We start from the raw sequence: 21,796 nt of genomic DNA on the forward strand, positions 1-21,796 counted from the left end.
CGTGATGGTGGCTAACAAGTTGCCTGATTTTTTTTCACCCCCTCAGAAACATAGGCTGAGCCTTAAGGCAAGCAGGCCTTGTTAGGTAAGAAGCAGAGGCATGTGGAGATTTCCTCTCATCCCCCGCTCTGTTAGGCTTCGCTTTACTGCCAAGAAACGCCCCTGCAGGCATTGCCAGGGCAGCTTGACCGCCGGGGCTTGAAAGAGTGAAAGGCAACGAGATTGGACGCTGGCAGATGTGGAGCGCGCTGATTGGGGGGGCTGCGGACCCAAGGAACTCCTCGTGTCGGGCTCTTATTGCTGGTGCAGCAAACGAAGGGGCGGAGTTTAGGGTGTTGCCAATTGGAAACGGAAGGACGCCGGGAGGTTGGCATCAGAAGGGAGGCAGAGCCACGTGGGAGGCTGAATTTGGTAGAGCAGGAAGTGAGGTGGCTAGCTCAGGATTAGGGAATAACTGGAGATTTGGGGTTGGGACCTTGGGAGAGGGACGTGGGAAAGAACCAGTTCAGGCACCCTGTTCTGTGCATCTTGGATAGACTTGCCAGGTAACCCTTGGCCACTCGCAGGGGTTGGAGTGGGGGTAAAGTTGCCAGTTCCAGGTTGGGAGACACCTGGAGATTTGGGGATGGGGTCTGGGAAGGGCAGGGACCTCAGTGGGATACAATAGCAAATAATATCACTTTCCAAAACAGCTCTGCAGCCTGGATATCAGTTGGAGCAGATCTCCTGGTGCCACCTGGAGGTTGGTATCCCCAGCAAGAAGGGGGGGAGCTGTCTGGACACTATCTAAAGGAAGCACTTTGAAGTTGCAATAAGCGGTTTCTGTTTGAGGTCTGCAATTTGCTCTTATGTAGAATGGGTTTTGCAGGGATGTTGTGCTCCATATGGGTGATTTCCCCATAAGGTTTCGTACTGTTTTTAACCCAGTCACTTTATAATGAGACCTGTTTAAGGCTTCCCACAATGTAAGAGGCGGCATAACATTTTCTAAATGACCTATCTCACAGGGTTGTTGTGAGCATAATGTGGAGGAAAGATGGCCTAAAGGCATCACCAATTCTGTGCTCTCCCTTCACCCTGTTTCCAACCCAACCAATTAGTCTGCTATAATAGCCACTAGTGTGAATTTTTTGCTTGTCGCTTTTCTGATTGCAAAGATGTAGACAATGAAATCCCTTGATAGTCCCTTTTATCATTTTAGCTGAGCTGGTCTGAACCTACTTTTTTTTGTAACCGCACCTACCTCGTTTTAATTCTATTTGATCCATGTATACTTACAATGAATTATGTAGCCTTCACATGCACCTTCTGCATTCCCAAATTCAGCCCAAGTACTTTCCTTTGTGCTTCTTTCGAGAATGTTTGCTCTTATTCAGATGTCTTGACATTAAAGTTATGGCACAGCCTCCTTTTTGAAAGACGGCATGTATAGTTTCCAGTGTATTAGACTTAGTTGAGTCAGATTTCTTTGTCCTAAAACCCATGAGCAAACGGAAGGGCAGAGTTCAGAGTGTTGCTAATTGGGAACGGAAGGACGTGGGGAAGTTGGCATCAGAAGGGAGGTGAACCCACATCAGAGGACTAGTCCAAGGCTAAAGTGAAGGGCAGGTGTGGCTTTATGATGGCCACGCTGAACTCCTCCCTGTCATCTGTGCTTTCTGGGAGATTCCTCTGTGTGCCATAGACTATGTGACTTGGTGCATGCAGGGGAGAAATGCCAGACTCTATCTCCCATACACTCTTTGATTCCAGCTTTTAGGGACTTATGGGGGAAACTTATTGCCCCAGTGGCCTAGATCAACACAACTCAAAGCAAAAAGAAACAACTTGCTGACCTCTTGTCTGATAAGAGATCCACAACTTACAAACTTAGTTGCTTAGTACTTCTTATGGATTTTAAAAATCAAAAATGTAATTATTAAATCATAAACATAGTTTAGAGTGAAGACCTGTATGAATTATGAATAAGGATGTGACATAATCACTAATGTTACCTTTTTATAACATCAGTTTTAACCATAACTTTTACCATTTTAATCTTATCAATCTTTCTGACTGTATGTGTATTTTAATTCTATGCCAGTAAAGATATTTGTACTTGTAAGTGAAGGGACCACAGGCACATACAGAACGACCACTGGGTCATGCACTCAAAGTAACTCATTCACTTTTGAGAGGTATCTGTTGGACTGAGGGTTTTAATCAATACAATAGCCACGAGAACTGACTCCTATCCCACCAATCTATGTCCTTATGCTCTACCCCCATTAAACATACTGAAGCCTTTAAATGCCTGAAATTTTATTTCTGAATCGGTTTAAAACCACCAAGATCTGCACTGAACAACTCATATCAATGAACCTCTCAGGCTAACATTCTTCCATAAGCTTCTGTGATACATACAATAATATATAAAACTTCAAAAGTAGTTGCAAAAATACTGTCTTCCAAAGAAAATATAATTTCTGCCTCAGGTCTGAAGAAACCTTTCCAATGAAATCCTGAGGATTAGCAACAAGACAACAAATCATTTTCAATGCACTTTAGAATCAAGGCATCACAAGGTTTAAGGCCTTCTGTGGGGTGGGTAGTCGTGGAACAGGACGTCTTGGGAACTTTGGAGTGTTCATCTTCTGTGCGTGAAGAGTAGGGATAAAGCTGTGCAGATTTTCCAACCTCATTGGCTAGAATAGTAATAGTGTCAGTCTGGATTGGTCAGTTACAATCAGAAGGAAGAGACAGGTACGCCAAAACCACAAACAGCTGCGCTTTAGAGAACTTTAGACACGGTTTTCCAAGTTTCTGAGCATGAAGACTCTTCAGAGATCTACTTGGAAACCACGTAGAGGGAACACTTCCTGTTCTCCCTCCCTGAAATGCAAAACCATCTGAAAACATGCTCCCTCAGAAAGGCACACAATCTGAACACATGCATATTCAGCTTCTACCTGTGTACAGCAGCAGTAGAAGAGCATTAAAGAAGACTTTTAGGACTTGCGTTTCCTGGAATTCCCTGCTAGACTCTTGCTCAGTGGTTATCTGCCTCAGCAGTAGACATCAGCCCCTTTTGGCGACGTGAACTTTTTGTTTTCCATTGTCTGTGTGAAGCCAATGCAACATCCTTGGGAGTATTCATAACCATGTGAGAAAGCGCCCAACAAGGGAACCAGAGGAGAAAACAAACCCGGTGGATAACAGTTTGTGCTCTTTGGACATCAAAACAGCAGAAGGAAATTGCTACTAACTTGAAAGGAAAGGAAGTGCTTTAAAGTACCACGAGTTGGGGAGAAAACCTACGGTGGCTAGTGAGCATCCGCTGACAATCTGTGCCTTTAAGGCTGCTGGGGGGGCACGTTCATGCACCTTGGGGGTGCTCAGTTTCCCAGTTTCAAGGCACTCTGTCTCCACAGGACAAAGTGCGCTGAAGGACCGACAACTTATTTTGTCTCTGCCCTGCCCACTTTGCTTCAGACAACCAGGGAACTGTGGAAGAGAATACCATCTTCAGCCTGGTTCCGCTTCCACGATTCCAGCGGAAGGGACTGAGAGGCCTCACCGAAGTCGTCGCCCCTCGGGTCTTTCCGCAAGGTGAGGAGCGGGATGTTGGATGTTGGCTGGCGGGAACAGGTGGCCGGTGGCACAGGGCTGGGAGAGGAAGAGAAGTCTGTGAAAAGGAAATCCACACTGGGAATCAGAGGCTTCACCAGGCTGAACCGGCAAAAGGCAGAGCCGGTTGGGTTGAAGTGGACTTTGTTCTTATCAGGACAGGAAGGCAGGAAAGTCTGTTCGGGGCTGAGAGGCCTGGAAAGAAACAGAGTGGAAGAAAATCGGGATGAGTGCTTGTGAATTCTGACTGTTCTTGGAAGAATGTGCTGCTACAGGAGGTGGTGATGGCCACTAACCTGGATAGCTTTAAAAGGGGCTTGGACAGATTTATGGAGGAGAAATCGATCTATGGCTACCAATCTTGATCCTCCCAGATATGAGATTGCAAATGCCTTAGCAGACCAGGTGCTCAGCAGCAGCAGCAGCAGCAGCAGAAAGCCATTGCTTTCACATACTGCATGTGAGCTCCCAAAGGCATCTGGTGGGCCACTGCAAGTAGCAGAGTGCTGGACTAGATGGACTGTGGTCTGATCCAGCAGGCTCTTTCTTATGTCCTTATGGTCTACGAAGAAGACATTTGCAAGAGTCAGGTACATTGGGATTCTGGGTTTGGTACTTCAATAGTGAAAGGAGCGGTGGAAAACAAAGTATGTGGCTTTGGGCTATCAGCATCAAAGACTGCCAGACTAGAATAGTTCTGTTCAGTGTAACATTCTTATTTCAGCCTCAGATGCACTCATATGGAAGACTGGGCTGAAGTACAGTGGCTGGCATTAATGGGTGCCTAGACACACGGAGCAACATGGCGCAGAACGGTAAATCGCAGGAATGCAGTCAAAGCTCTGCTCACAATTCGAGTTCGATCCCGATGGAAGTCTGTTTTAGGTAGCTGGCTCAAGGTTGACTTAGCCTTCCATCCTTCCAAGGTCAGTAAAACAAGTACCCAGCTTTCCGGGGGTAAAGTGTAGCTGACAAGGGAACGCAACTGGCGTAAACACAGTCTGCCTACTAAATGTTGGGACGTGATGTCACTCCATGGGTCAGTAATGACCCGCTGCTTGTGGAGGCAACTACATTTACCTTTAGAAATACAATGGGAGATCTAGAAACCACACAAGAAACCACATGTGCTGAACATAGGTACTTGAGGTTTCTTCAATTTTTCGCCAGCAAATGGACATGGCTTATTTTATTATAGTGGCAGATGCGGCTTTTTGAATAATAATTAAGTTGGGGTGTTGTGTGGTTTCCGGGCTGCATGGCCGTGCTCTAGTAGCATTTTCTCCTGACGTTTCGCCTGCATCTGTGGCTGGCATCTTCAGAGAAGCCTGGAAACCACACAACACCCCAGCAATGCATGGGCTAGAAAATGTTGACAGAGAGAAATTTTTCTCTCTTTCTCACAATACTAGAACCAGGGGGGCATACATTGAAAATGCTGGGGGGGTGTAAGGAATTCCATAGAAGCAGAAATAAAAGGCTCTTTGGTGAAAAAGATCGTTTATTCAGACATCTTAGAAAGCTCAAGTACACGCAGTGGCAGGAATGACACTTCCCGCCAGAAGCATAGGTTATAACTCTATTCATCCCATCCCCCTTCCTGCTTCCCATGGGAACGGAGACCTCATCTCCCGCGCAGAGATAAGGTCTCCGCGTCGATGAAAAACTGGTCATCGCCCGGGCAGTGGAATGCACTCCAAAGGTTACTTTACCATCCAACACCATCGAGAACCCTTACACTCTGCCTCGCGCCTTAAAGAAGACCCCTCCCCAGGTTTGTATCGGAAAGTAGCGGTGGAAAGCAGAAAATAAGGAGGCGTCAATATTTTCGGAATAAACCCATTGATTATACCCAGAGGAATATCACACCCAAGAGACTAAATATTTGCAAGCGTTTCTGCGGTCATGAGAGTCAGGATGAAGCGTCAATTTAAGCGTAGTGCTTGTGGCCCATCAATAATAATCGGTGGGGGAGCCTCTCTCAGTGAAGATACCGTGCAGGCAGGCGACATGGGCCGGAGGCCTCGCTTGAGCAAGCTGGAATGGAAGACAGGATGAATGTTACTAAAGAGAGTTAGGTAAAATCAATCCGGGCAGTGACATCATTAATCACTTTAGTAAATCTGAAAAGGTCCACGAATCTTTTGCCAAGGATTTGGAAAATTTATGCACATCTCACTGAAGGATTTTTTAGTAGACAAATACACCCAAAGCCCACCGCGCCAGAGGAAATCCGGCGGTGTTTATCGCGTACAGCTTTTGGGAGTCCTTAGCCTGTTGTAAAGGCGGTCTGGACCGATTTCCACCCTCGGCTAGGGGATAGAAATCCATTGTTGAAACTCTGGAGGAGTCCAAAGCTGTATCGCCGGAATTAGTTGTGGCCAACTGCTTGTGAGGAAGGAAAGGCTGACCAGACACAATGTTCAAAGGGTTTTTTTGTACTGCTATGAACACGCATTGTTATAAGAGTACTCCATAATGAGGAATAGGCATCGCACCAATTGTCCTGGTGGTAGTTGGTGCTTAACAAGCGTAAATACTGCTCTAGGGTTCTGTTAAGTTCTTCTCTCCGTCTCACCCGTCACTTTGAAGGCGATGATGGTAAGTGACGCCGCGGCCCCATTTATTTCTAACCCAAAGCGCCTTCCAGAACTTTAGAAATGAATTGGGGGCGGTGATGGGAAGACCACACCTTAGCGGAATAGCGTAGGCGATAAACATAACGTTGAATGAACAGCCGTGCCAACTTAGGAAGCCGAGGAGGGATGGGGAAGCACCGCGAAGATAAAAATGGAAGCTTGTTGTTAGAAAATAGAAGTCCACCACCACCCACAAAAACCCGTGTTGCCATGACTGTCGAGGACAAATCTGTAATAAAATCCATGGAGATGACTTCCCCAGAGGCGGGAGGCCACGGGGAGAAGGTTTCAACAGCCCATGGGAGCTTTCCACGGAGAATGGTTTTGGCTTCTGCCAAACCTGAGCAACCTTTAATATCGCCTCAATGTCATAGCGCATTCGCAGCGCCACCAAGAACTGGCAGCGGCTAAATGCGTCAGGATTTTCAGAAGCCAAAATGTCCAGCCCGGCCGGGCATCGTGGCGAGCTTCCAGAACCTGCTAGCGGAGGAGAGCGCGTGCCAGCATTCCCCCTCCGCCAAACTCCATCTCTCAAAGCGCGGTGGGGTCACTTTCCCTCCGCTGGAGAGGCTCGTGCAAGCCCGCCTCCTCGAGAGTTCCCACTTGGGAAAGGCGAAGAGACTAGGAGAATGAGGCGGTGGAGGAGGGTGGGCGTTTGAGATCGGAGGGTGACAGCCAGCCCCAACTGGGGAGGGGGGCTGCAGTCGCGTGGAATGTCACTCGTAAAGGAGCAGCTCCACCCCCCCCTCCCGGGTAAGTAGCGAGAAGCCAGCGTCAGCCAGTTTATTAGTGGTTTTTTCGGGGGGAAAAATGGACTGTAAAGAAGAGGCGAGAAATGGAAATACATTGCGGCCATGAGTTGTTTCGGAACATCTTGCGGACATCTTGAAGGGTGGAAAGAAGCGTGACCCAGGTTTTTTGTGATCCGACCAAACCTGAAAGGGAGTGTTTTAGCCCCTCCAGCCAGTGGCGCCAAGTGGAGAGATGCTACTTTGATGGCTGCAGTCTCTTTATCCCTACAGTCCAGTTGAGTTCAGCACCAGAGAATTTCTTAGATAAATAAGCACCGCGGAACCAGCCTACCATCTTTATTTTTTCTTCTGCGGGGCTGCCCCAGGAGAAATTGTCTAAAGTCATCCGCGTGAACCACAAAGCGGAGATCTGGGTCAGGGTGTTTTAAGATGGGTTCCGGTGGTAAAAGCAGACTTTAAAGTTGAAAGGCTGTTTGACAGCATTCTTCAGACCAGGAAAGGGGGGAGGGCCCCGGGCTTGGCGGACAGTGGATCTTTTACCCCTTAGTCGCGGTAAAGAAGAAGGGTCAATGAGGAGGAGAGTCCAGTTCAGCCCGAATTGGAGGTATAAAGAATCGATAGAAATTAGCAAAACCAAGAAAAAAAAGATTGGAGTTCTTTGCGGTTGGTGAGACTGAGCCATTGAGGACGGCGTCGAATTTTAGCGGGATCCATTTTCATGACCCTGCGAGGCGGATCCGGTAACCCAGAGAAATAGTCAATGGAGGTCACAATTGGCTAAAGAAACCAGCGTTTGGATGATAGTTTGGCAAAGAGAGTTATCGAGCAAAGCGTTTCAATACCTCCCGAACCAATGTTTCATGCTCTTCCATGGTTTTGTGAATAAATTAAAAGCGTCATCTAAGTATACCACAACTCCCTTGTACAATAAATCATGGAGAGCAGTTGATAAGGGCCATAAAAGCCCGATTTACCATACCCGAATGGCATTATCAAGTGCTCAAACTGTCAAACTTTGTGGTAAATGCAGTCAAAGTGTTCGCCAGCCTTCAGCAATTCATGACCCTGTATTAAGCTTCTCCTCAAAGAGTCCAATTTGGTAAAAATCGGCCCTTTGCCCAGTGCATCCTAAAAGGTCCTTGATCAAAGGCAAAGGGGTATTTATTGGACAGGGGAGACTGCGGTAAACCTCGATAATCTGTGCAAAACCCGTCAAAGACCCATCTTTCTTTCTACAAAACAAAGCGGGGCTTGAGCAGCGTGTGTGTGTATTACGAAGGTAGCCGCCCGTATATGAACCCTTTGTAGTAATTCTTGTCAAGAAACCGAAGTTCCTTCTCCTCATTGGGACTCGCTCGCGGTAGATTCTGCACCTTTGGGCGATTCAGCCTGGTTGTATAACGATTTTGCGGTAGTCAGTGTCTCTGTAAGATTTGGCAACTGATAGCATTCTTGCTCCCTGAAAAACTCTGGCAATAGATGCATGAGTGCGGTGGGATGCCAACAGAGATCGGGAACAATGGCGCTGATGAAACCGAGGGAGGGGTGTGTCAGGAGGACAAGTTGGGTTTCCCAATTCATGTGTTCACATAGGAGAGTCGGTGAATTCTAGGATCCGTTCTTTCCAAATGAACTTTGGTTCGTATAGCTGTAATAACCATGGCATGCCCAAAACTATGGAGTGTTTGGCCACTGAAGCTAAAATAAAACTAATTTTCTCCCAATTATTGCGGTAGCCGGAGGCTTAGGTTGTGTTTTGAACTGGGCGATCCTTACGTTCGAGGGCTGCCGTCCATTTGGGTGAATAGTATGGAAAAATAGCCAGGGGATTTGTGATCAGACCTAGCTCCTCTGCCACCTGGGGCGCGTTAAGTAATGGGAGCAGCCAGAATCCACAAGGGCGAGGCTATAATGTCACGGCGGGGAGTGTGTTTAGCGGGGTTGGCCAGAAGCAGCGGACAGTAATGGGAGCTACGCAGCTTCCGCTCACGGCGTCGGGAGTCCGGACCCATGTCCATGGGGCCTGAAGAAAGGCAAACAGCTGCTTCCCCTCCACCGAGGGGTAAAGCCGATGACAGCTTTAAGGCCAGCGGCGAGAGCCCGTCGGCTGGAGGTGGCCCCAATCTCTGCGTGGTGGCTTGGCAGATAGAGTGCGTGTAGCGGAAGCGGTTGGTTTGTTGTTTCTTGGGACAGTTGGCTGGCTAGATGACCTGGCCCTCCGCGGTAAAGGCACAATCAGTCGGCAGCCGGCGTTCAGAAGGTGGTTTCCCATTAGAGAGTGACTGGAAGCGACTTGGTGGCGCAGTGGCAGGTTTTGAAACGTGGAAGCGGCCTCGACGCGGCAGTATTCAAAGCGAGGAGGCGCCTTTCCTGGGATCCCAACTGGATCAATCGCCACATAATCTGGCGAGGAACCCACGAATTAAAAACACCGTTTCAGCATGGCTTGCCATCCACAGCATCCGAAGTATTAAGCATTTCATGCGTTCAGGCCGCACTCAGGAGGAGTCGAGCAGCCGCGCCACATGCAAATTCCGCGGGCAAATTCTGCCAAAAGCGGTGGTTGCCTTGCTGGATAGTTTTGATGAATGCCGGATAGCTTCATTCTCGGTACCTGGATCTTGGAAAGCGTAGCTCTTAAGGAAAAAGCTTGGAGAGATCGCGGAGCACCGTCACGAGAAGAGTCATCATCTTGCAAATCCAAAGAGTCGCGAACGATGCGGCTGCTGCCCCATCCAGGACTGGACGACGTCCGCATTATTTTCCGCGCTCAGACCGGTACTCGTCATCGCTGAAGTCTTTAGAAGTAGGCATTGAGTTTGCAGAAGGAAAATAAAGTAGGGAAGTTTTGGAAGCCAGTCCCATCAAAGGCGGGCGGTATCGAGGGCCTATAGTAACCCGTTCCCGCGGCTCTTAGCTCCATGCAGAGTGATTCGCGAGGTTGAGCAGGTTGGGCAGGCAGCTGTTGCTGCGGGGAGGGGGCTACAGAATGAGCTGGCTGTGCACGGCTGGCGTTTTGGGTGGCAGGACCCGGAGATGCATTAGCCCCCTGGCACGGCATTAGCCAGTAACAGCATAGACTCCAACTTGGGGCTTCCTGGTCTGCTGCCTCCTTGGCTCCCTCTCCAGCGCAGCCAGCTCCACTCGCCTTCGCGAGGTCAATGCATCCTGGCGAATGCGCGTAATGCAAGAGCAGCTTTTCTCGTTCAATTTAGCCAGTTACCGTCCCGTTTAAAAGCTGCAGTGAGCTCACTTGCGTCGCGCCAGACCTGAAGCAGCTTTGGAATGCACTCAAGGTTACTTTACCATCAACACCATCGAAACCCTTACAGGGGGGAAGAATTAGGACTAATAAAAGGAAACACTTATTCACGCAACGTGTGATTGGTGTTTGGAATATGCTGCCACTGGAGGTGGTGGTGGCCACTAACCTGGATAGCTTTCAAAGGGGCTTGGACAGATTTATGGAGGAGAAGTCGATTTATGGCTACCAATCTTGATCCTCTTTGATCTGAGATTGCAAATGCCTTAACAGTCCAGGTGCTCGGGAGCAACAGCCGCAGAAGGCCATCGCTTTCACATCCTGCACGTGAGCTCCCAAAGGCACCTGGTGGGCCACTGCGAGTAGCAGAGAGCTGGACTAGATGGACTCTGGTCTGATCCAGCTGGCTTGTTCTTATGTTCTTAATTCTGGCCATGAAAGCCTTTGACAGTACAATAATTAAGTTGATCAATAACCTTCATGATTCTGGGAGCTTAAAAAAAAAATAGCAACCATTTCTAGCAATAGGGCTAACCCTAAAAAAAGTAATAGCAAACTCTGCTGAAGATTTTGGAAAGAGATGGTACATAAAATGGAAATATTAGCAACCAAGAGATGAAATTAATTTCCTTCAACTCTGCTGCCCCAAAGCATTCCTCCATTCTTGATCTCTCTTACTGCTCTATCTTGCCATTAGATTCACAGCGCAGGTGGTGCTTTTGTGTATATTGTTGACCCAACACTGTGTCTTGCCTCTAAGAAAAGTTACTTAGGAGTGTATTAGGGTTAGGGTTAGCCAGGTCAGCCCCGGACCACCTGGGGTTACAAGACTCAGCCTTCCTTCTACTCACGCCACTTCCTCGTAAGCACGGATTTTTTCGCAGCCCTCCGGAGGTTCCCTCTTGAACATGTACGTGTGGTTGGGGCGAGGAGACAAGGCAAAAGCAAGGACTGGAGAACTGTTGCCGTTTTCTAACAGGAGGGAAACAGAATTTGGCAGCTTAAGTTGAGAAAGCAACTAGGACTAATACACCCACTTCGAAACATAACTAAGCAAGACAGACTCCAGAAAGGAGATCTATTGTAGGACCACAGTTGGGGGCAAGGTCATTAAAAAAAAAATACCCAGGGTCCCCCTCTGCCTAACCCCACCCCCTACTTATAACTCTCTTCCTTCCCATCCACTTGCACAACTCCCACCATGCACTACCCAAGGTGCCTCCGCCGTATGCATGCCCTTTTCAAGAAGAAGACGACGAGTTTGGATTTATACCCCACCCTTTCTCTCCTGTAAGGAGACTCCAGGTGGCTTACAAGCTCCTTTCTCTTCTTCTCCCCACAACAGACACCTTGTGGGGCAGGTGGGGCTGAGTTCTGAATAAACTGTGACTAGCCCAAGGTCACCCAGCAGGAATGCAGGAGTGCGGAAACACATCTGGTTCACCAGACAAGCCTCTGGCATCCAGGTGGAGCAGTGGGGAATCAAACCTGGTTCTCCAGATTAGAATCCACCTGCTCTTAACCACTGCACCATGCTGGCTGTCAGTACTGGGCAGTGAGTACAAATGGAAATAGAGCTGTGGATACCCCAAGTTAGATGACCCCTGGAAGGGAGCTTTGATTTCTTTTTTTAAAAAAAGAGCTTATAAATACTTATTGAATTACCAATTTAAAACTATTTAAGAAAAAGACTTGCCCACTCTGAAGCATTTTGTTGGCTTTCTGCTGCCTTCTACCTATTATTATTATTACTACTACTACTACTACTACTACTACTACTACTACTACTACTACTACTACTACTTAATTTAATATACCGCCCTATCCCCGAGGGGCTCAGGGCGGTGTACAGCATAAAAACATCATACATAAAATTGTCACAAAATTATTACCATAAATACAATTAAAACAACAGTTAATTCCTAACACAGCTTAAACCCTCCCCAAATATATATATATCTATATACACACACACACACACACACACACACACACACACACACACACACACACACACACACACACACACACACACACACACACACACACACACACACACACACACACACACACACACACACCCCCATATATATATATATATATATATTTTCCCGATATATATATATATATATATATGTATAAGGGACCTTTATGGGGCAAAGAGGGGCAGGGGTATCTGCCCATATTAGTCTGAAATGCCTTTTGCCTTCCAGACCGATTCTTGGTGGCGCAAGAACCTATGAGCAATTTGGAGCTGTGAGGTGGGAGGGGGGGGGATCTCAAGAGGGAGGGACCAAGCTCTGAGCAGACCACGGGCAACCCTTACCTTTTGCTTTGGTTCCTAGCATGGGCGTTTCCAAGGTTCCAGAAAGAAGCTCTTCCGTAGCTGTGCGCGCAGGAGTGTGCGGGGACCGTCCCAGAGCAGTGGAAGGGGACGGGGAAAGAGATAGGCTGCTGCAGCTGCTACTGCTATGTTCCAGCTGTGGCAGCAAAGAATCGCCAGGGCCCGTTGGAAGAGGGGCCGGGGCCCTGTGGCCATCGGGAACATCCAGAATCTGGAGGAGGAAAGACAGTTTTGAACACCGAGGCAGACAGGAGAGCGTACAGCAAAGCAAAGGGAATAATGGGGGGCTTTGTTTATCGACAAGGATGACAAGGGGGCAAGAAGGCATATCTTTCGACGCTTATTTAGTGGCGTAGGTGTTAAGAGTTCAAGTGTAGGCCTAATCTGGAGGAATCGGAAAGCTTGATTCCCAGCTCTGGTTATTTGAAAGGAGGCTTATCTGGGGAATTCAGATTAGCCTGTGCACTCCCACACTCGCCAGCTGGGTGACCTTGGGCTAGTCACAGCTCTAAGGAGCTCTCTCAGCCCCACCCACCTCACAGGGTGTTTGTTGTGAGGGGGGAAGGGAAAGGAGATTGTAAGCCCCTTTGAGTCTCCTGCAAACTCCTCCTCCTCCTCCTTCTTCTTCTGCCACTGTGTAGTTTCTCAGTGGCTTTGTTAAGTTCTGTAAGGACGAAGGAGAGTTTGAATTTATATCCCACCTTCCTCTCCTGTAAGGAGACTCAAGGTGGCTTATAAGCTCCTTCCTCTCCTCACAATAGACACCTTGGGAGGTAGGAGGGGCTGAGAGAGTTCCAAAGAACTGTGACTAGCCCAAGGTCACCCAGCTGGCTTGGTTGGAGTGCGGAAATAGATCTGGTTCACCAGATAAACCTCTGCCACTCAGGTGGAGGAATAAGGAATGAAACCTGGTTCTCCAGATTAGAATCCACCTGCCCTTAACCACTACACCACCACCACACCAAGAGAAGGCCGTGGGACTCTAACAGTGGCAAAAGATAACTTGCCAAGTGGGCAATCTGATAGGCGTGTAGCTGCTATGCATTGGGGCAGAGAGGAAGAGCCGCAAGTGTGACACAATGCAGGGAATTGGAGGCTGCAGCTGAATGAAATGTGTGGGATGCAATTGCACAAGTGCCTGCTTCATACGAAGTCAGACCATCGGTTCACCCAAGACCGGCAAGGTCTTCTCCGAGGTCTCAGGGAGAGATCTTTCACGTCATTCCTCACTCGATCTTTTTTTAGCTGGAGATGCCAGGGACGGAGCCTGGGACCTTCTGCGTGCAAAGCAGAGAACACCCACGACTCTTCGCCCAATCTGGGGATTGCCCAGATCAGGAGCTGCCTCTCAGCGTCCTGAAGGAGTCCGGGTCAAGCTACAACATTACACAGCAGCCACATCTGATGGAGTTGCAACGGTTCCCTTTTCCCTTTGCGGCAATACCAGGTGGATGTGCTTTGGAAAAGAGAAAGCAAGAGATCCTGGCCTCCCCCAACCCCCGGCCACCTCCAGCATCCCCACTAAGCTTCTGAGGCATACAGGGATAAGAGAAGCTCGGAGGCTGTGTGGATCTTCTGGGGAAAATCAAAAACCAAAGGGCAAAGGAAGGGTGATGAAATCCCTTCCCTGTCAATCATCCTCACCCACAGGTGCTTTGCAAAGGGCTCTTGGGTATCACACCTTCAGAGGACACTCCTACAGAAAAGCAGGTAGGAAAGCCTCACCATTTGTCATACAGATGCAATCGGTGTGGAAAGGCATTCTGGGTGTGCCACATTCTGTCTGTCTTTGGCCCCTTCCCCACACACAAAATAATGCGTTTTCAAACCACTTTCACAACTGTTTGCAAGTGGATTTTGCTATTCCGCACAGCTTCGAAGAGCACTGAAAGCAGTTTGAAAGTGCATTATTCTGCATGTGCCGAATGAGCCTTTGTCGGCAGTCTAGATTGGAATATGCATGAGTCGAAGTTCGCAACATGCACATCTCGGTATCACGGAGATGTTCTATATTGGGACCGCTAGCGCGAAGGAGAAGATTGACTTTTTCAGGATAAACCGAGCAAGCCAGAGAAGACGGTCTGGTTTCCCCCATCATGTGTAGCTACCTAGACCAGACCTTCCATCTATTGAGATCAGCACTGTCTATTCTGATTTGGAGCTGCTCGTCAGAATCTCGGTTGGAGGTCTTCTACATCAGTTAATGCCTGGCCCTTTTCACTGGAGACCCTGGGGGCTGGACCCAAAGTACATGCTGCAGCATTGATCCATAGCCCCTCCTAAAAGGGGCTTTTCAAAGCCAGGCATAACTCACCCTGAGAAGTTCCTCATCTCCTTGCTCCTTCACAAATGCCTCCTCCAACTCCCGACTGAGACCATCAAGGCTGTTGTTCAACTGGCTGAACAAAACGGCAGAGGCCATGGGAGGGGAGACCTAAAAACGACAACATCCAACGTTGTGGTAATTCCTTTTGTACAAATGGCAAGTCCTTCCTGTGGATGGGGTCAACCATGTGACTTTGACAATTTTGTCTACTGAGTCGAGTAAGGTCTTCTGTTTGGAGATGCCAAGGTTCAACCTGAGACTGTCTGGAAGTCAACTGTGTAATCTTGTCAATGAGCTAAGACCCCTTCTTACAACTGGCAGGTATCTCCTAATGCAGTGATGGTGAACCTTTTTGAGACCGAGTGCCCAAATTGCAACCCAAACCCCGCTTATTTATCGCAAAGTGCCAACACGGCAATTTAATCTGAATACCGAGGTTTTAGTTCAGAAAAAAAACAGTTGGCTCCCTCTTCCTCTGCCCCACCCCAGCCTGCTCTGGCCTCCAGCAAGTCCCCTCCGCACCGCTCTGTGCCTCTCTAGCATCTCTGCCTCCTCTGCGCCCACCCCCCCTCAGGCAGCAGCCACCAGAGCACAGACACCACGCCCACCATCCGAGTCCTCCCTGCTCACCACAGTGCGTGCACGTCGTGCTCAGTGGCCCAGGCCAGGCTAGATGTGTGTGTGGGGTGTGTGTGATTTTCCGCCTGCCCACATGATGAACTCTGGGTGTGCGTGCCCACAGAGAGGGCTCCGAGTGCCACCTCTGGCACCCGTGCCATAGGTTCGCCATCACTGTCCTAATGAGACTGAGGACCCTTCTTAAGAGAGAGAATGTCACGATCTTAAGATTGGATTGAAATGATTGTAGGTTTGTGTGTCTTTAAGCTGAGCGATGAATAGGAGAGAAAGAGAGAGAGTGGCCATAAAAAGGCAGAAGAACTGTGATGGCTTTTTGTGAGGGGTGGAAGAAAGATTATAAAAGGGGGTGGAGACAGCGAGAGAGTGTTTTGTGTGTGAAAGAGATCTGAGATTGAGAGTCTGTGCTGAACACAGAAAGAGCTCTGTGTGAGAGGAATCCTGGCTGTGACTTTACAGAGAGAGGAGGAGAAACTGAAATTAGTTTTGAGATGTATTAATCTGGGAAGAATATAGAGACTGTCAGAATTAGAGTGTCAAATCTCTCTCTGAGAAAAATCTGCCAGAAAAGGACCAAAGCTATATGAGGATGACATAGTTTCATTATAAGAGTGGAAAAAAAGTCAGAATGACTTCATGCTGACTGGAAGTTATGTAAAGCAGTTGGTGCCTCCGTTATATTTTATTTTAACTTTTGAATTTGTCTGAAACCTTGAAGTTATCTACCAGTTATAAATAAAATCTTATTTTGGTTCAATTAAATATTGGAACTCCTGCCAGATTTCCCTTAGTACCACAAATGCCATCCGTTTGCCTTACCTCTTGTGCACACTACCGAGAAAAAAACAGAATAAAAGAGGAAATAAGAAGAAGAAGAAGAAGAAGAAGAAGAAGAGTTTGGATTTATATCCCCCTTTCTCTCCTGCAGGAGACTCAAAGGGGCTTACAATATCCTTGCCCTTCCCCCCTCACAACAAACACCCTGTGAGGTAGGTAGGGCTGAGAGAGCTCTGAAGAACTGTGACTAGCCCAAGGTCACCCAGCTGGCGTGTGTGGGAGTGTATTGGCTAATCTGAATTCCCCAGATAAGCCTCCACAGCTCAGGCGGCAGAGCTGGGAATCAAACCCAGTTCCTCCAGATTAGATACACGAGCTCTTAACCTCCTACACCACTACTGCTCCCCTAAAAGGGGTTTTGGAATTTTATTCCTGGTGGCAGCATACCAAATAAAGGAGGAGACAGAGAAGACAGGGAAATATAGGAGGGGTGACACCGCAGAGAATTTGACTCAAAATTGATTTAGCTAGCTGGTTGACTGGAGGGATTCAAGTCTGCCACCTTTGAACCATCTCTGGTTGCTTGAAGCCTCAAGAGTAGACGTACCTTGACTGCTGGGAGTACGGTGTGATCTCCCTGGACAGGGGAGCTCCGTTCCTTCTCTTTGCCGTTTCGGGCACTGAGCTTTGTTCGCTGAAGCTGCTGCTTCAATTTAGCTATCTAGGAAAACAAGAGGTGGACTTGCATTTAAAGAGCCCAACTGGAGACTCCCCGCCAAAAACCTCTTTTCCACACACAAATTATAAAGTCAAATTAAAGATCTGGAGATGACAGAAATGGGCAAACCTACAGACAAGGCTTATTGTGGAAATGGGTTTCCCTCCCCAATTCAAGTGGGAGAAAGAAGAAGGAGTTGGATTGATATCCCCCCCCCTTCTCTCCCATAGGAGACTCAAAGGGGCTTACACATTCCTTTCCCTTCCCCCCTTACAACAAACACCCTGTGAGGTAGGTGGGGCTGAGAGAGCTCTGAAGAACTGTGGCTAGCCCAAGGTCACCCAGCTGGCGTGTGTTGGAGTGTACAGGCTAATCTGAATTCCCCAGATAAGCCTCCACAGTTCAGACAGCGGAGCAGAGAATCAAACCTGGTGCTCCAGAGTACACCTGCTCTTAACCACTACGCCACTGCTGCTTTATTTTTCTTTACTGGAATAGTCACTCTGTCAATCTTTATTATGGTCGTAGATACCAATTAAAAGACAATATATGTTAAAGCAAGAAATATATATCGAAAAGAATCTGCTGGGAAAAGATGGGAAACCAAGAAAGGTATACATCAGTGATGGCGAACCTTTTTGAGACCAAGTGCCCAAATTTATCGCAAAGTGCCAACATGGCAATTTAACCTGAATACTGAGGTTTTAGTGTAGAAAAAACGGTTGGCTACGAGGTGCGCATTACTCGGGAGTAAGCTTGGTGAAGCAACCATGCAACGCTTTGGACAGGTGACTCATGGCCCTAGGAGGGTTTACTCAGAAGCAAGCCCCATTGCCAGCAACCGAGCTTACTCCCAGGTAAAGGATTGTGCCCAGGCCAGCCTAGATATGTGTGTGTGTGTGTGTGTGTGTGTGTGTGGTGATTTTATGCCCCTCCACATGACGGACTCTGTGCACACATGCCCACAGAAAGGGATCTGAGTGCAACCTCTGGCACCCGTGCCATAGGTTCGCCACCGCTGGTATGCATGCTTAAAGGAAATGGGTAAGAACATAAACATTGAAAGGGAACAAAAAAACTAAAAAGGGGGATAGGCATAAGAGAACAAAGAAACTGACAATTGCTGGAATAGACATTGTATTTATATAAGGACTGAAATATTTTCTGGGGCAATACTTTTAAATTAAAATATAAGGCTCATTACTACTAAATTTGAGAATCAAGTTATGTCGCCTGGTCGCTGAAACCAAGAGTCCTGTGGCCCTTGGAAGACTGTGGTGTGAACTTTCATAAGCCAGAGTTCACTCCATCAAATGCATGAAGTGTTACATTCAGTTGGCAGGAACACACATACCATCCACCCAAAGAACAAACAGCGGAAAGGTTAGGCCCCAGCGTCCCAGGGCAGAGGTGTGTTATGTAACACAGCACAGCACAGCACAAACAGAAACAAAATCCACTAAACTCACCTATATGTATTCCCTCCCTTTCACATTGGCTAAAGCGGCCACGTTTGCAAGAAATTAAATGTTAGTTAAGCACTTTAAAAATCAAAGCACACAGAACAGGGTGGGGGTGGGTGGGGAACATTTCAGCCTCCCAGGATATTCAGGAGACTTAGGTCACGCAAGGTTTTTGCTTTGGCTTGGGTATGAGACTTCAGAGAACGTGCGTGTATTTTACTGGCACTTCCACTGTGGTCGGGTCTTTCCATGATGTGGAAGAAGGCAATGCCAAACTACCTCCAAATATCTTTTGCCTTGAAAACCCTGCAGGGTTGCCCTAGTCAGGTCTCCTGGTGCTTCTTTCCTGAGATAGCCTCAATGGTCTACACCTCCTATCAGTTCTGTCAGCATGGCCAATTGGCCATGCTGGTAGGGGCTGATGGGAATTGTAGTTCCTGAACATCTGGAGAGCCGCAGGTTCCCTACCCCTGCCCTAAATGAACTGTGACCTGATGGCAAAAACAGGGTGGGGTGGGGGGGTGGGATTCTAATCCAGACAACTTCAATGTTGCTACCTTTCAAGGGCCAGATTTTAAGCTTTGACACACACACGCACCCAACACACACAAACCTTTTTTTAAAAGAAAAGTCGCACTTCTGCACGAGACCTCCTATTGCATCTGGAAAGTTCCCAGATAGGAAGAGGCAGTGTGGTGTAGTGGTTAAGAGCAGGTACACTCTAATCTGGAGAACCGGGTTTGACTCTCCACTTTGCCACTTGAGCTGTGGAGGCTTATATGGGGAACCAGATTAGCTTGTGCACTCCAACACATGCCAGCTAGGTGACCTTGGGCTAGTCCCAGTTCTTTTGAGCTCTCTCAGCCCCACCCACCTCACAGGATGTTAGTTGTGTGGGGGGGAGGAGATTGTAAGCCCCCTTGAGTCTCCTTACAGGAGAGGAAAGGGGGGGACATAAATCCAAACTCTTATTATTATGATTATTATTAATGAAACTTTCCTGATTAGTGAAAACATTAGCTAGCTTGTGTCATCCCCAGCAAATACTGAGTTTGAGTTTGTTCTACACAGAACATGGTCTGTGTTGCCACACGGGCCCCCGGCAGATTCAGATATTTTGTGCACTATGTTGTGAGAGGCCTGGTTTCATTTACAGTCACCAAGGAGGTCTCTCTTACCTCTCTGCGATGATCCATGCTGCCCCAGGAGGCAGAACGCTTATGGAGGGCGGCTTTCCCCACCTCTGCTTCACGCCAGGAGACAGGAGTCTGAAAGAGGAGAGGGGATTTCATCAGAACTTGGCCAGTCCGAGATTCCCATGACCTTGCAGACAGAAGGCCATCTCCCAGCGGTGCAGTTTCCTCCCCAAAAATAAGTTCTGAAGGCATTCCCCCGAGGAGAAAGTATCCCGAGAGCTGCTTTTTACAGAACTCCTCCTTGAATCTCACTGACATGCGTGTGGGGGGAAAAGACCCAAAACAAATGTCTGGCACGTACAGACTATCACGTTCCACAGGGAAACTGTGGCCGATTGTTAAATTTGTACTGAGGGTGCCTGCAGTAGTGGCTTGTGTGCATTTTTGACACATGACAGCATACACATGTTGTACAAGCATGCCTACGCAAAAGGGGTCCTTGTCTAGGAAAAACACAGCAGGTTGGATCCAGCACAAAGGTTCTACTTGTACAAAAAAAAAATGGTAGCCATTTATGCTAAGTCAGATTTGCCGCTGCATTTCCACTGGTGCAAGATCCTGAGCAACAAATTTCTGGGCTCTATAATACACACAGGGGGAAGTGCTGGGTGTTGCACACAATCCTGCCTAAGTGGAATTGTACTAAGGCTGACTTATGTTTCCACTTGAGCATCCAAGCTACCGTGTTTCTCCGAAAATAAGACAGAGCCTTATATTAATTTTTGCTCCCCAAGATGCGCTGTGTCTTATTTTCAGGGGATGTCTTATTTTTCGACTCCACAGTTGCATGCTCTGGTGTTCTGTTCGATGGGCATGCTTCCAAACAAAAACTTCGCTACATCTTACTTTTGGGGGATGCTTTATATTTAGCACTTCAGCAAAACCTCTACTACGTCTTATTCTCAGGGGATGTCTTATTTTCGGAGAAACAGGGTAGTACACTAAGCACCCCTGAACAGAAAAGCTAGATAGGGTGGTGATTTGGATCTATGAACCCTGACCTTTTTCAGCCTGCAGGCACATTTGGAATTCTTTTTTTAAAAAAATATATTTTTATTAAATGATGAGTATAAATGTCTACAACAAAGGAAATACAATATTTCAACACTTATCTCATTGTCATGTGGTTAGGTAGTAGGAAAAAAGAAAGAAGAAAACAACCATACATTTCAAACCTATTAATCTCTTGGCTGTTAGGACAGTTTTCCATTTTTACCTTTATGATTCTTAATTTTACATCACATAAAGCATGGTAAAATTAATAAAATAGGAGATAATCTCCTCCTACTTTATTAACTTTTCCACGCTTTATATGATGTAAAATTAACATTTGGAATTCTGGCATGGCACAGCGGGCACGGCAGCACGATGGCGGGCACAAAATGGCTGCCGCAGGAGGTAGAGCGAGCCACAAAATGATCGCCGCAGCACAACTTCAGTCATACAGTATAGATCCACGGTGCGGTGGCAGCTGCAGCCAAAGCAATATTTAAAAAATCTGCACAGTCGAATGGCCAACAATCAATCAGAAGCCTTGCTGAGCAACGACCCTATATGGCCCCGCCCACTTCCTACAGATACTTCCTACAGGAGCAGCAGTGGCGTAGGAGGTTAAGAGCTCGTGTATCTAATCTGGAGGAACCGGGTTTGATTCCCAGCTCTGCCACCTGAGCTGTGGAGGCTTATCTGGAGCATTTAGATTAGCCTGCGCACTCCCACACACGCCAGCTGGGTGACCTTGGGCTAGTCACAGCTTCTCAGAGCTCTCTCAGCCCCACCTACCTGACAGGGTGTTTGTTGTGAGGGGGGAGGGGCAAGGAGATTGTAAGCCCCTTTGAGTCTCCTGCAGGAGAGAAAGGGGGGATATAAATCCAAACTCTTCTTCATCTTCTACTTAGCAGGCATCAGAAAAGGGACCCCAAGGGTCATCTAGTCCAACCCCATAAATAATGCAGGAAATTCACGGCTACCCCCACACTCCCCCAGTGACCTGTTCTATGTCCAGTTCAGTTGAACCAACCTATGGTAGCAGCACAGGACATCACCGCTTTCTGCTAAGGGAAAAGACCCCAAATCC

At 47.7% G+C, this 21,796-nt stretch overlaps 1 protein-coding gene across 1 annotated transcript in view; it reads right to left on the reverse strand.

Annotated features, from left to right (window-relative positions):
- Nucleotides 1-2,284: 2,284 nt before the first annotated feature.
- FAM117A (family with sequence similarity 117 member A) overlaps nucleotides 2,285-21,796 on the reverse strand; it is a 57,803-nt gene continuing 38,291 nt past the window's right edge. Inside the window, exons 3-8 of the mRNA XM_048518209.1 lie at nucleotides 19,702-19,791; nucleotides 16,950-17,063; nucleotides 14,918-15,037; nucleotides 12,586-12,814; nucleotides 11,111-11,231; nucleotides 2,285-3,801 (exon numbers count right to left, since the gene is read on the reverse strand). Coding sequence (XP_048374166.1) covers nucleotides 3,468-3,801; nucleotides 11,111-11,231; nucleotides 12,586-12,814; nucleotides 14,918-15,037; nucleotides 16,950-17,063; nucleotides 19,702-19,791 — 1,008 coding nt within the window. The 3' untranslated portion in view covers nucleotides 2,285-3,467. The remainder of the gene's footprint in view (nucleotides 3,802-11,110; nucleotides 11,232-12,585; nucleotides 12,815-14,917; nucleotides 15,038-16,949; nucleotides 17,064-19,701; nucleotides 19,792-21,796) is intronic.

The sequence above is a fragment of the Sphaerodactylus townsendi genome, linkage group LG15, assembly GCF_021028975.2.
Source record: "Sphaerodactylus townsendi isolate TG3544 linkage group LG15, MPM_Stown_v2.3, whole genome shotgun sequence".
Lineage (NCBI taxonomy): Eukaryota > Metazoa > Chordata > Lepidosauria > Squamata > Sphaerodactylidae > Sphaerodactylus > Sphaerodactylus townsendi.